Genomic DNA, 13,206 nt, shown 5'->3' on the forward strand with positions numbered 1-13,206 from the left:
TAAGGGAAATACTTAGGCAACAGGGGTCCCCAATCCCCAATCCCCAGACCGCAGACCAGTACCGGTCCTAAGGAACCAGGCCACACACGAAGAGGTGAGCTGCTGGAGAGCAAGCGAAGTCTCCGTCTGTATTTACAGTCACTCCCCATCACTCACATTACCACCTGAGCTCTGCCTCCTGTCAGATCGGCGGCAGTGTTAGATTCTCATAGGAGCATGAACCTTGTTGTGAACTGTGCATACAAAGGACCTAGATTGCGCGCTCCTTATGAGAATCTAATGCCTGAAGATCTGTCACTGTCTCCCATCACCCCCAGAGCGACCATCAAGTTGCAGGAAAACAAGCTCAGGCTCCCACTGATTCTAAATTACGGTGAGTTGTCTAGTTATTTCATTATATATAATCATGTAATAATAATAGAAATAAAGTGCACAATAAGTGTAATGTGCTCGAATCATCCCCAAACCCTCTCCCCTAACCCTGGTCTGTGGAAAAATTGTCTTTCACGAAACCAGTCCTTCTTGGTGCCAGAAAGAATGGGGACTATTTAGGCAACATGATTTTGAAGAGAGTTTTGTGATATAAAGATTACACCTCTTAGACCTATTGTTACTGTTTTTTAATTGATAATTATTTAATTTGTGCTGTTGAAAATGTGATGCCGAAAATCACGATGTTTCCTGCAAAGGATAACAGTTTTGACTTGAAAGTATGTATAAGGAACAGAATTTCAACTTGAAGTTTAGATCTGAAACTTTTTGCCCAAACTTACATTTCCTTTTAAAATAGCATAAGAGGCCGGATATGGTGGCTCACTCGTAATCTGAACACTTGGGAGGTTGAGACAGGCGGATCACTTTTGGTCAGGAGTTCAAGACCAATCTGGCCAACATGGTGAAAACCCATCTCTACTAAAAAAATACAACAATTAGCTGGGCATGGTGGCAGGTGCCTGTAATGCCAGCTACTTGGGAGGCTGAGGCAGAATTGCTTAACCCAGGAGACGGAGGTTGCAGTGAGCCGAGATCACACCACTGCACTCTAGCCTGGGCAGCAGAGTGAGAGTCCATCTTAAGATAAATAAATAAAAATAAAATAAAATAGCATAAAATAGGCAAACCTAGAGTTTATAGGATTTATAAAAATGTCCTTGGCACATATAGTGAAATGCAAAGAATTGGAGTTAATATAACTTAAATGAAAATGACATTGGAGCTTTGCTTTAAGAGAAGATTCTGTTAAATGAGTTGAAAATAGTTGTCCTAATACATAATTAACAATGTCAAGGAAGAAATTTGGGTTGGTTTTGTAACGATCACCATTCTTAATATTCTGGCATATCTTTTAAACCATATGTGTATTTACAGGAATTTATTGTAAGCTTCCTATTTAGCTTTAAAGACCCCTTTTATTAACATAAAAATTAGAATGTTTATATATTTTTTAATTTGTCCTTTTTTTTTACCTTTAGCTTCCATTGAAGATTGACATCATTAAACATCCAAATGAAACAGATGGCAAAAGTACTGCTATACATGCAAAACTCTTAGCACCTGAATTTGTAAACATTTACACGTATCCTTGTATTCCAGAATATGAAGAAAAGGACCATGAAGTAGGCAACTTAGTTTTTATAACTCTTCACATTGGATATACAAATGAATTTTAACCTCCATTGCCTTTCTGATCTTACTCAAACATAATTTAATATTTTTCTTAATAAAGAATTATGCTTAGGTAGCATTAGACAATATACAGTTTATTTCGTTGATATCTTCAAAGATCAGATGATTCTAGACTGCTATGCGTTTTTGAGTCTGCATTTTATAGCTCTTCTGCCTTATTTCTTCAGGTTTTTTACTCCTTGCCAATATTTGCCTGCTTTTACTTTTTCTCTTCTTCTCCTGTTTGTGCTACATATAGATGATCTAATTTGATGCAAACTGGGAAACCAGATTACAAATATTGTTGGAATTTCTCTAAAAGAAGAAAGACTGAGTTAGGATATTCAGGAATCCTCCTAAATTAAGAGCTTTAGTGCGTAGCCTTTATAACATTTCTTTCAGCTGCTCAGAGGCCTTCCTTGCTCATTTTTAGATTCTTAATTGGTTTTCACCTAGTTGCAATTGTCACATTGGTGAGATATTATGGGTCTTCTTGGAGAAAAATAATTTTACAATGTGTCTCAAAAAATTAGGCCTTGGGTACTGAAAGAAGCATGTAAAAGCCTTTTGGTCTCTTGGAGGCCATTTGTTGGTGTGGCTAATATAGAAACAAAATTAGAAATTAGTACATTTATTTGTTCCAGGAAGAACTTGGTAAATTTTTACTTTTCTGTTTATATCTATATATCTTTTTTTGGTTGAGTTTATATAAAAAATTATATTTGTAAATAATATTTGAGTTTTAGATCTAGGAAAATGTTTCCTTCTCTGGTCAGCTAGACTCCATTTAAGTTGATTAAATAGAATGTAGTGCTATGTTCTGTAAGGAGATGTGATATGTTTATAATCTAAGAAAATTCAGAAGCCCTGGACTTTGCTGATTGGATATAGGGAGAAATATAGACATGTATTATGAATATTTAAAAACTTTGACAACTTTGAAATTTATAAAATTCAAGGTTTTTGCTTTTTAACAGAATTTTGCTCTGTTGCCCAGCTTGGAATGCAGTGGCATGATCCCAGCTTGCTGTAGCTTTAAACTTCTGGGCCCAAGCAATCCCCGTACCTCAGGCTCCCGAGTAGCTGAGGCCATGGAGTAGCTGAGGCCATGGGCGTTGCACCACTACTCCCAGCTAATGTTTTTATTCTTTATAGAGACAAGTCTCACTATGTTGCCCAGGCTGGGCTCAAACTGCCAGGGCTCAAGTGATCCTCTCACCTTGGCCTCCCAAAGTGCTGGGATTACAGGCACTGTGCCCGACCAAGATTTTTTGTTCCTAATTTTATTTTATTATGATTTTGTTTTTATCTTTTTATTTTAAAAATTTGTATGCTCATTGAAGAAAATTTGGGAAATAAAGAAACATATGGGGATAAAATTCCCTTGATTCTCCAACATTTATTCATTTAACAAATATTTACTTGGTGCCTGCTTTGTGCCAGGAGCTGTTCAGACATTGGAAGCTCTAACAATATAAATCTCAGTAAAAATGTGCTGAAAGAAAAGAGGTATCTTATGTAATTTTTCCTGGAAAGTTAGATTTTTTCATTTTAATTTTTCACTGTAATAAATATACTTAGATATTGGCCGGGCGCGGTGGCTCAAGCCTGTAATCCCAGCACTTTGGGAGGCCAACACGGGCGGATCACGAGGTCAGGAGATCGAGACCATCCTGGCTAACCTGGTGAAACCCCGTCTCTACTAAAAAATACAAAAAACTAGCTGGGTGAGGTGGCAGGCGCCTGTAGTCCCAGCTACTTGGGAGGCTGAGGCAGGAGAATGGCGTAAACTCGGGAGGCGGAGCTTGCAGTGACCTGAGATCTGGCCACTGCACTCCAGCCTGGGCGACAGAGCGAGACTCCGTCTCAAAAAAATAAAAAATAAATAAATATACTTAGATATTGTAAGTGTCTCTGTTTAGGTTTATTTTATTATGTTCCCATAATGAAATGTTTGAACCAAAGGGTATGAATAATTTTAAGACTCTTGATTTAAATTGTCAAATTGCTTCCATGAAGAGTTATGCTATTTAATCCTGCCCTCAAACCACCATTTCCTCACCAGCATTCACTGTATCATTTGTTTTATCTTTGGCTTATGATATAGATGCAAATGGCGTTTAATCATTGAACAGTTTTCAGTGGTTCTTTTACAAAGTATCATGTACTTTGCTTTTTATCTTATGAAAAATTATATAATTTAATCTTTTTATTTCAAGTATGATTAACCTGACATCTATCAGTCAGTGAATAACTTATTTTGAAATAATAGTTTTAATTAGTATATTATGATTATAAATTACTAGGGCAGAGCCAAAAACTTTATCATACATGTTAAAGAACCATATACAATAGAACCAACCTAATGCTTGTTTCTCAGATATGCAACATGTCTTTCTGAAAATTTTAAGTCAATCAAAATTTATATATTTTGAAGATCATAGTAGCACACTGCTAACCCAATTTTCTTTGTTTTAGGTTGCACTCGTTTTTCCTGGACCTCAGTCTATCTCAATAAAAGATATTTCTTTTCATCTGCAAAAAAGGATTCAAAATAATGTTAGAGGCAAAAATGATGACCCTGACAAGCCATCTTTTAAACGCAAAAGAACTGAAGAACAACAGTTCTGTGATTTGAATGACAGCAAGTGCAAAGGCACACCACTGAAAAAAATTATATTTATAGATAGTACCTGGAACCAAACAAACAAAATATTCACTGATGAGCGACTTCAAGGTAAAAAAAAAAAAATGTTTTTTTGGACTGTTCCTCCCTCAGACTTATTTTGAAAAAGCTTCAGACTTATAGATAATTTGAAAGAAGAGTTGCATTGAATACCTATACATTTTGCCACATTTACTTTATTTCTCTATTTCTCTTTATTATATATGTGAGTGTGTATTTATATATTATATATATTTTTGATTGATCAATTAAGTTTCAGGCTTTGTAACACTTTACCCTTAAATATTAAGTATACATTTTCCTTTTTTTGTTTGACACAGTCCCAGTCTGTTGCCCAGGCTGGAGTGCAGTGGTGCAATCTTGGCTCACTGCAACCCTCCTCCTCCTGGGTTCAAGTGATCCTCCCACCTCAGCCTCCCAAGTAGCTGGGATTACAGGTGCCCACCACCACACCTGGCTAAATTTTGTGTTTTTAGTAGAGACAGGGATTCGCCACGTTGGCCAGGCTTGTCTCAAACTCCTGACCTCAGGTGATCCTCCTGCCACGGCCTCCCAAAGTGCTGGGATTACAGGCATGAGCTACCATGTCCAGCCTAAGTGTACATTTTCTAAGAATAAGAATATTCTCCTATATTAATAAAGAATGACATCTCTTTTATAAACACCCTAATGGTGAACACATTTACTAAGAAGTTAGATCTTCTCTTTTGTTTTTTGTTTTTTGCCTTATAGGTTTGTTGTTGTTGTTTTCTGAGAGGGAGTCTTGCTCTGTTGCCTAGGCTGGCAGTGGCACCATCTTGGCTCGCTGCAACCTCTGCCTCCTGGGGTCAGGCGATTCTCCTGCCTCAGCCTCGCTAGTAGCTGGGATTACAGGCACACACCACCACTCCTGGCAAACTTTTTTTTATTTTCATAGAGACGGTTTCACCATGTTGACCAGGCTGGTCTCAAACTCCTGACCTTAGGTGATCCACCGGCCCCAGCTTCCCAAAGTGCTGGGATTACAGGCGTGAGCCACCATGCCCAGCCTGCCTTACAGTTTTTAAAAATAACTTTATTGAGGAATAATTAACATATAATAAACTACATATGTTTCAACAGTATTAAAGTTTTCTCTCATATGTGTACAGCTATGAGACCATCACTACAAGTTAGAAAATGAACCTATCCACCCCCTGCCAAAGTTTCTGCCTGACCTTTTGTGATCTTTCTCATCCAGCTTTCCCCACAGCACACTTCCACACTCTCCAACCCCAACTCTAATCAATGATCTGTATCTAATCGTTATAGATTAGATGCATTTTCTGGAATATTATATAAATTGAATCATATAGTATGTACTCTTTTCCTGTTTTTGGTTTGGCTTTCTCACACAAAATAAATAACTTGACACTCATTTTTGATGTAGCATGTATCAATAGGTCATACATTTATTGCCAAGTAGTATTTCGTTGCATGGATATGCTACGATTAGTATTATCTATTTATCTGTTGATGGACATTTACACTGGTTGTTTCCCATTTTCTACTATTTCAAATAAAGTTGCTATGACACGTGTTAAAAAAAATAAAAGGATGTTCTCCTGTATAATAAATACAGTACCACTATCACTCCTAAGAAAATTAATGAAAATTACATAATATCATCTAATATACTGTCCATATTCAAATTTCCCTAGTTGACCCAAAAGTACCTTTTGTACCTTCCCCCCATATAGCATTTAAACTCATCACAGTTTATTTGGTTATTATGTATCTTTAGTCTCTTTTAATCTAGAGTAGTCCTGTTTTTGTTTTACATGACTTAGACTTTTGTGAAGAGGACAGGTCAATTGTTTCATTGTGATTAGTTTCAGTCTAAATATGTTGGCTAGGATACTTACAGGTAAGGATAAATCCAGCGTTGTCTGTCTAGTTTATATCTATCGTTTGGGTATAATTATTAATAATATGTAATTTCACTCTCGGAAATGAACCTTTTAGCTGATAAATTGTATGGTTAACCAATTCATAGGTGAATTCATACTTTATTGTTGCATCAAATTAGGATGCACATAATGCAAATTGTTCTATTATTTGTGATAACTTTCATTACTTGATTAAAGTGGTGATTGCCCAGTCTTTCCATTATAAAGGTTTATTTTTTCTCTTTGTAAGTAGTAGTAATCTGTGGGGTGATGTTTTCAGACTATGGACTGTTTGCCAAAAACTTTTCACCAGTGATTTTAGTATTCATTGATGATCCCTGCATAAATCGAATAATTACATTGAGGATTGAAAAATGGTGAAATTTTAATTACATGGTTTCTTCCTACATTAGTTAGCCAATATTCTTATGTAAAGAAGAGCTTTTCCTTTTTCCCCTGTTCTTTATTTCTCTCTCCACCCCTTTTTGAGATCACTATGATCTTATGGATTTTCTTTTTAATTCAATATGCTATAATTTATTGTAGCATATTCATGCTAATCTTTTTGATAATAATCTTTTTGATGTTGTAGTTCTCTCAAATTTTGCCAGTGGAAACCCTTCAAGTACTTCATGGCATGGCCTCATTTGTCTTTTTGGTACAATAGACAAGTTCACTTGTATTTTTTTCTGCCTCAGACCTATAATCAATTGTTTTTCTAAGAAGCTATACTTTCTTTTAATAGGAAATGGTATTAGAAACTAAGATCTGGTAAATTCATTACTTTTGGGATGTCATTGCTTCAATGGATAGAGCCAGGAAAAATGCACAGTTATGTGTCATGAGTTCACACAGATAGTTCCAATTCATATTTAACATTATAGGGATTTTTATTTCTTTTAGAGTGAAAAACTTCATTCCTAATAATAGTGATTTAAAACAGTTACTTTATTTGTCCATGTATGATTAGAAGGCAAGAAAGCTATTCAGTTGATATTAGGCAGTTGCTAAAACAGTTTGTTTCAAACTGGGAGAGCTTCTCTCAGGCTATTGTTAAAAATGTGCATTATCTGGAAAAGAACATTTTGACACTTTTGGAGTCTGACTGGTGTTCATTAATTCCAAGCTGAAGCGAGTGACAACACTAGATTTAATGAGCTTAATTTATGTAGTTTATGCATCTGAGATCTTCATATACGTTAGTAAAGTTGCTTTGAAAGTCTAATTGTGTGTGCTTTGTGTCTTATGTGTGTGGGAGAGAGTAAAGGGCAGGTACTAGGGAGCACAGGATCTTTAAGAAATTTTGTTGCCGATGTTTGATAGAAAGACAAATGCCTAAGCCCTGAGGCTGTGCTCTTTGAAAAAGAGAAAGGGAACACTGCCTGCCACATTCCTGTGGATGTTTACAGCAGCAGGTTACTTGCCAGTTCGAAGATTTTTCTGAGCCATTTTTCTTTATAGTTACCTTATATGGTAATTGAAAAGATCAAATGAAAATACATACGTAAAAACCCTTGACAAAACTATAAAAGGAATTATTGTGGTATTATTCGAAATCTCTTTTCAGAGTGTCCGCATTTGGCTTGCCTAAAATCAGATTTGTACAAAAGATTTTTGTTATTCCTTCCAAATTCACATGGAAAGTATCATATATTTCAGTTCTGTGCTAGATCAAAAATTTTTGAAGGGGCTTCTTAATCTCTTTAAAATCATGAAAGCAACAGATTTCTAGAGGCAAATTTTCTGCATGACCTACTTCAACCCCTATCCTTTGTGGCTCCTCATTGCACCACAGGAAACAATTAGGGCTCTACACATATTTATAACCTCTGTGTATGTGAAATACTAATTTCTGAATAAACCAAGTTACTTCCATAAGAAACAATCCATGGTTTTTATAAATTGTTGGCTTTAGGCTTTAAAACTTTTTGTCATTTCATGGGATTAATCTGAGCAAACTAAGTCTAAACCTCAATTAAACCCTCAGGTGTATCGGAAATTATGTTTCCATTATCTTATTATGAATGCTGAGGTTAGGAATCACCTTAACAATGTAAAACCATACTGTTTTGCCAAATTTTTATAGAAAAATAGCTCTGTGTGTTCTACCAATGTCAAAACATTTGAAGGTAGAGTGCCTAATTTAATCACAAAAGGTAAACCTAAACCTGCAAGTGAAGAATGATATAACATTCTTGAAGATTTGTCATAGGAAGCCTTGGCAGAATGTAGGGGGAGACATGGTTTCTTTTTGTTGGGTGGGAGTCCAGATTATATTTAAACAGCATTATACTGAAATTTGTTATAAAATTAGCCAGCTCTTTCCCTTCAGTTTGACTGTATTGATACAACTTTTAAAGTGATAACTTTGTTCGCATTATAAGCATTGCCTAAACTACACTCCTCGTGTCAGTGAGTGCTGTGTCCTATACTAACTTACTCATTCTTCACATCGAATATATGAGGTAAAGGATGTCATCCTCACTTTGCAATTGAAGAAACTGAGGCAGCACTTTTGGAAGGAAAAGCCATTTGTAATTATCTACTTTAAGTTTCTACTGCTAAAATATTTTACTAGTTTTGAGCCAGATGTAGTGGTTCATTCCTGTAATCCCAGCACTTTGGGAGATGAAGGTGGAAGTGTCATTTGAACACAGGAGTTCTAGACTAGCCTAGGCAACATAGCAAGGCCTACATCTCAACAAAAAATAAAGTAATTAGCAAGGTGTGGTAGTGTGCACCGTGCACCTGTAGTCTCAGGTACTTGGGAGACTGAGGCAGGAGGATTGCTTGAGCCCAGGAGTTCAAGGATGTGGTGAGCTATGATCATGCCACTGAACTCCAGCCTGGGCAACAGAGCAAAATCCCTCAAGAAAAAATGTTTATGATTTTTACAATAATTTTATTATAAAGTTACTGACTGTTAGAAATACTAGGGTGTAAAAATATTTTGCATTCAAGAAACTGAAATATTTAATGTGGTCTAGAATGTATACATATATGAGAATGGTAAAAGAGACTGGAGAAATTCAAATTATAAATATCTTATTTTATTCAGCATGCCTGGGCATTTGTTCTTTTATCCATAGTGCTGTGGCATCATTAAAAAATTTTAAGCTTGTCATTGACATGATTAGATTGTATTTTAAGTCTAATGGAAAGAATTGGGCTGGAACATGACTTTAAGCTCCAGTTCCTTCACTAAATAAGCAAAGAGGTTTTGTTTGTTTTTAACTGTGTTATATTTTTAAATAAATTGTGATACATATGAAATAGATACACATACACTTATATATATATGTAACGTTAAGTTATAAAGCATAATGACATAATGAATAATTAAGAAGGCAAGCACCAGTATTTCTAACTTCCATTTACCCATGTTCTCCCCTGTGCCATTCCCCTTCTTCCCCTGACAGTTATTTTCCTGAATTATGCTTTTTTAGATTGTAGTGTTATATGTATTTGTTTTCATAAACTATATATAATTTAGTTTTGCTTTATTTTAACCTGTGTTTTGTTTTCTTGAGGTTTGCTTTCTAAAGTCACATTTTGTTTTTAGGGTTTATCTATATTGTCATATCACTGTAACTGTAGTTTATTCGATTTCACTGCTGAATAATATCTGTGAATATACTACAGTTTATCTGGTTTCCTGCTACTGAAACACTTTGGTTATTTCTAGTTTTTGCTATTACAAATAATGCTACTACACACATTCTTGTGCATATACAAGCTCCTCTAGGAAACATAGCTAGGAGTCACATTGCTGAGTTGTTGAGTATGAGAATATTCACCTTTACAAGATAATGCCAAATTGTTTTTCAAAGTGGACATACAAAGGAATATTTCTGTTATTAATGTATAAGCTCTCCATTGATCTATAATCTCTCCTACCTTGGTATTATCAAATGTCTGATTTTTGCCAATCTGGTATTTTAAAATGGTGTCTCATTGTCATCTTCATTTACTGTTCTCTAATTACTAATTGGATTGAGAATTACATTGTTTGTTTATTTGGCCATATACATGTCCTATTCTGTGAAATATCTATGCCCATTTTTCTAGTGTTTTAATTGATTTGTAGAAATTCTTTATATATTCTAGAATATAGATAATGTTGTAAAATATCTTATTGCAGTTTGTGTTTCATCTTTTTATGTTGTAAAATATCTTATTGCAGTTTGTGGTTCATCTTTTTAATTGTTTTGAGAAAAAAACTCTTAGTGTGGAATTTATCAATATGTTTGTGTCTTGTTTGAATCCTTCTCTTCTGCAAGATACTATATGGCTAATGATTTGCCTGAGATTTTATTGTATTTTCTGTGTAAGTAGTGCCAATTGCATTTCTTTCCAGTTCTTATCCATCTAATTAATTTATTGTTCTTTATTACTATGTTAAAGAAGACCTCTAATGCAGTATTTAATTGAAGCCCAATTATTTAATTGTAGAGGTCATCCTTCTCATGTTTCAATCTGATAATCTATGTCTTTTAAATAGTAAGTTTAGTTTATTTACAATTGCTGTGAGTATCGAAGTAAGTGGATCTACTTTCTACCATCTTTTTATTTCTATTTGTGCTTTTTTATAATTTTTGTTTCTTTTTTTGATTGAATGAGGTTTTTTCTTATTCCATTTTTATTCTTATTTCAGTTATTTTAGAGAATTGCCCATATCACTTAAAAAGTTCAAAGCCAAACAATGTTTAACCTCTCCTTTTTTACATTGTATGGACTTCATATGCTGAAGCTTCATTCAGCCTTCTCCTGGTTCACAATGTTATTGTTAATATCATTATTTTTGTTCTGTCCTTTATTGTCAGTCTACAAATTAGTCACTATTACTGTTTTTGTTTTATACAGGCAACATTTATCTGGATTTGCACAGATGTTTACTATTTTCTTTACTCAGTGTTTTATCAAATACATCCTTTAGGAATTCCTTTAATTTGGTCTCTTGTTGCCGTATGTTCAGTTTTCATTTGTCTATTAATGTTTGTTACTTTTTTCTTGATATGTTGTTCTGCTGGGTTCACAATTTTAGGTTGCCAGTCTGTTTTTTGTTTGTTTGTTTGTTTGTTTGTTTGAGACTTGGAAGATACTATTCTAGTGTCTTCAATATTCTGTTGTTGCCAATGGGAAGTCTTTGGTCGTTCTAATTACCTTTTCATTGTATATGATCTGTCCCTTCTCCATGACTTCTTTTAAAATCTTCTCTTTATCTTTGGTGTTTTGCAGTTACATAAATATGTAATAGATCTAGGCACTGATTTGTTTGTGTTTATCTTGCTTGAGACACATGATGTTTCATGTATCTGTGGCTTTTCATAGTTTAAAATAATTTCTGGAAAAGTCATTGGCATTATCTCTTTAACCACTCCCTCTCTTCCATTCTCTTTGTTCTCTCTTCCTCGAACTCTTATCAGTCATTTGATCTCCATATCTCTGAATATTTTTGTGTTTCTTTTATTATTTCTTGTCTGTGCTACATTTTACATTGAGTAAAAGTGGGATGTGACACTGGGAAATCATTAATGACTTAGAAGTTCCAGTTGGTCATTGGGCCAATTTTGATGCCACCTTCTCTCTTTTCTTTCTCACTTTCAAATAAAATTTGCAAAAACAAGAAAATAAATATAGTATAAGTCCAATTACTGGCCTAAGGAGCTAAAAGCATTCTGGGTTTGTATGATGACAGCTGAGTTATAACAGATGAGAGTTCTATTCTGTTATTGCATTAATTATTCCCTCTTTAAATGTACAAAAACAAGACATTCTACCTGACTCTGTTATTGAGCTCTACAGCATACATGTGACAGAGCTAAAACAAACAAACAAAAGAAACCATAGCTTTAGGATACTCTGTTCATGAATATAGCCTGAAAGTGATAATCAAGAAGTAAACTTTTACCACTATTAAGGAACATTAAGCTGCCTATCTCTCAGTGAATTTCAGAATGATATTTTAAAAGTCAGTTTAGGCTGTAATCCCAGCACTTGGGGAGGCCGAGGCGGGCGGATCATGAGGTTAGGAGATCAAGACCATCCTGGCTAACACAGTGAAAACCCATCTCTACTAAAAATACAAAAAATTAGCCCGGCATGGTGGCGGGCCCCTGTAGTCCCAGCTACTTGGGAGGCTGAGGCAGGAGAAGGGCGTGTGAACCCAAGAGGCGAAGCTTGCAGTGAGCCGACATCATGCCACTGCACTCCTGCCTGCGTGACAGAGCAAGACTCCATCCCAAACAAACAAACAAAAAATTAGTATAGGCTGGGCACTGTAGCTCATACCTATAATCCCAGCACTTTGAGAGGCCAAGGCAGGAGGATCACTTCAGCCCAGGATTTTGAGACCAGTCTGGGCAACATAGCAAGACACTATCTCTAAAAAAAATAAAAATAAAAAATCTTAGCTGGATATGGTGGTGTGCACATGTAGTCCCAACTACTTGGGAGGCTGAGACGGGAGGATCACTGAGTCCAGAGTTTGAGGTAACTGTGAGCTATGATCACGCTGCTGCAGTCTAGCCTGGGTGACAGAGCGAGACTTCATCTCTAAACAAACAAAAAAGTCAGTTTGTCAAGGAAATGAAACCCTTCTGAAAATTAGTGAATGTAGTCCTATCAGAGATTCAGATTTTTGAAGATGCTGATACATAGAAGATTGGAAGACATGAATATCTTAAATGTTAACTACTTTTAATTCATTGGTCTAAGACTCAGTATAACTGTCATGTGTAAGATTTTATTATTTGTTTTATGTTGCTTCTGTATATACCTTAAGGTGTTTAAGAAAATGTCTTGTTTCAAACTGGGATTAAAGGAAGTTAACTGTAGTCTTAAAAAAAAAAAAAATCCTTAGAATAATTAAGAGAAATTATTATTATTGTACCAAGCCTGTGGTTAAGAAGACATATTTATATATTTTTCTTTCTTTCTTTCTTTCTT

The 13,206-nt window shown here is 35.1% G+C and overlaps 1 protein-coding gene across 4 annotated transcripts in view; it reads left to right on the forward strand.

The window, feature by feature from the left end:
* DTWD1 (DTW domain containing 1) overlaps nucleotides 1-13,206 on the forward strand; it is a 36,111-nt gene that overhangs the window by 9,444 nt on the left and 13,461 nt on the right. For all 4 annotated transcript variants that reach the window (XM_011928600.1, XM_011928597.1, XM_011928599.1 and 1 more), the window contains 2 exons: nucleotides 1,473-1,616; nucleotides 4,144-4,402. In XM_011928600.1, the coding sequence (XP_011783990.1) occupies nucleotides 1,473-1,616; nucleotides 4,144-4,402 (403 nt within the window). The remainder of the gene's footprint in view (nucleotides 1-1,472; nucleotides 1,617-4,143; nucleotides 4,403-13,206) is intronic.

This window comes from Colobus angolensis, unplaced genomic scaffold, assembly GCF_000951035.1.
Source record: "Colobus angolensis palliatus isolate OR3802 unplaced genomic scaffold, Cang.pa_1.0 Scaffold78, whole genome shotgun sequence".
NCBI lineage: Eukaryota > Metazoa > Chordata > Mammalia > Primates > Cercopithecidae > Colobus > Colobus angolensis.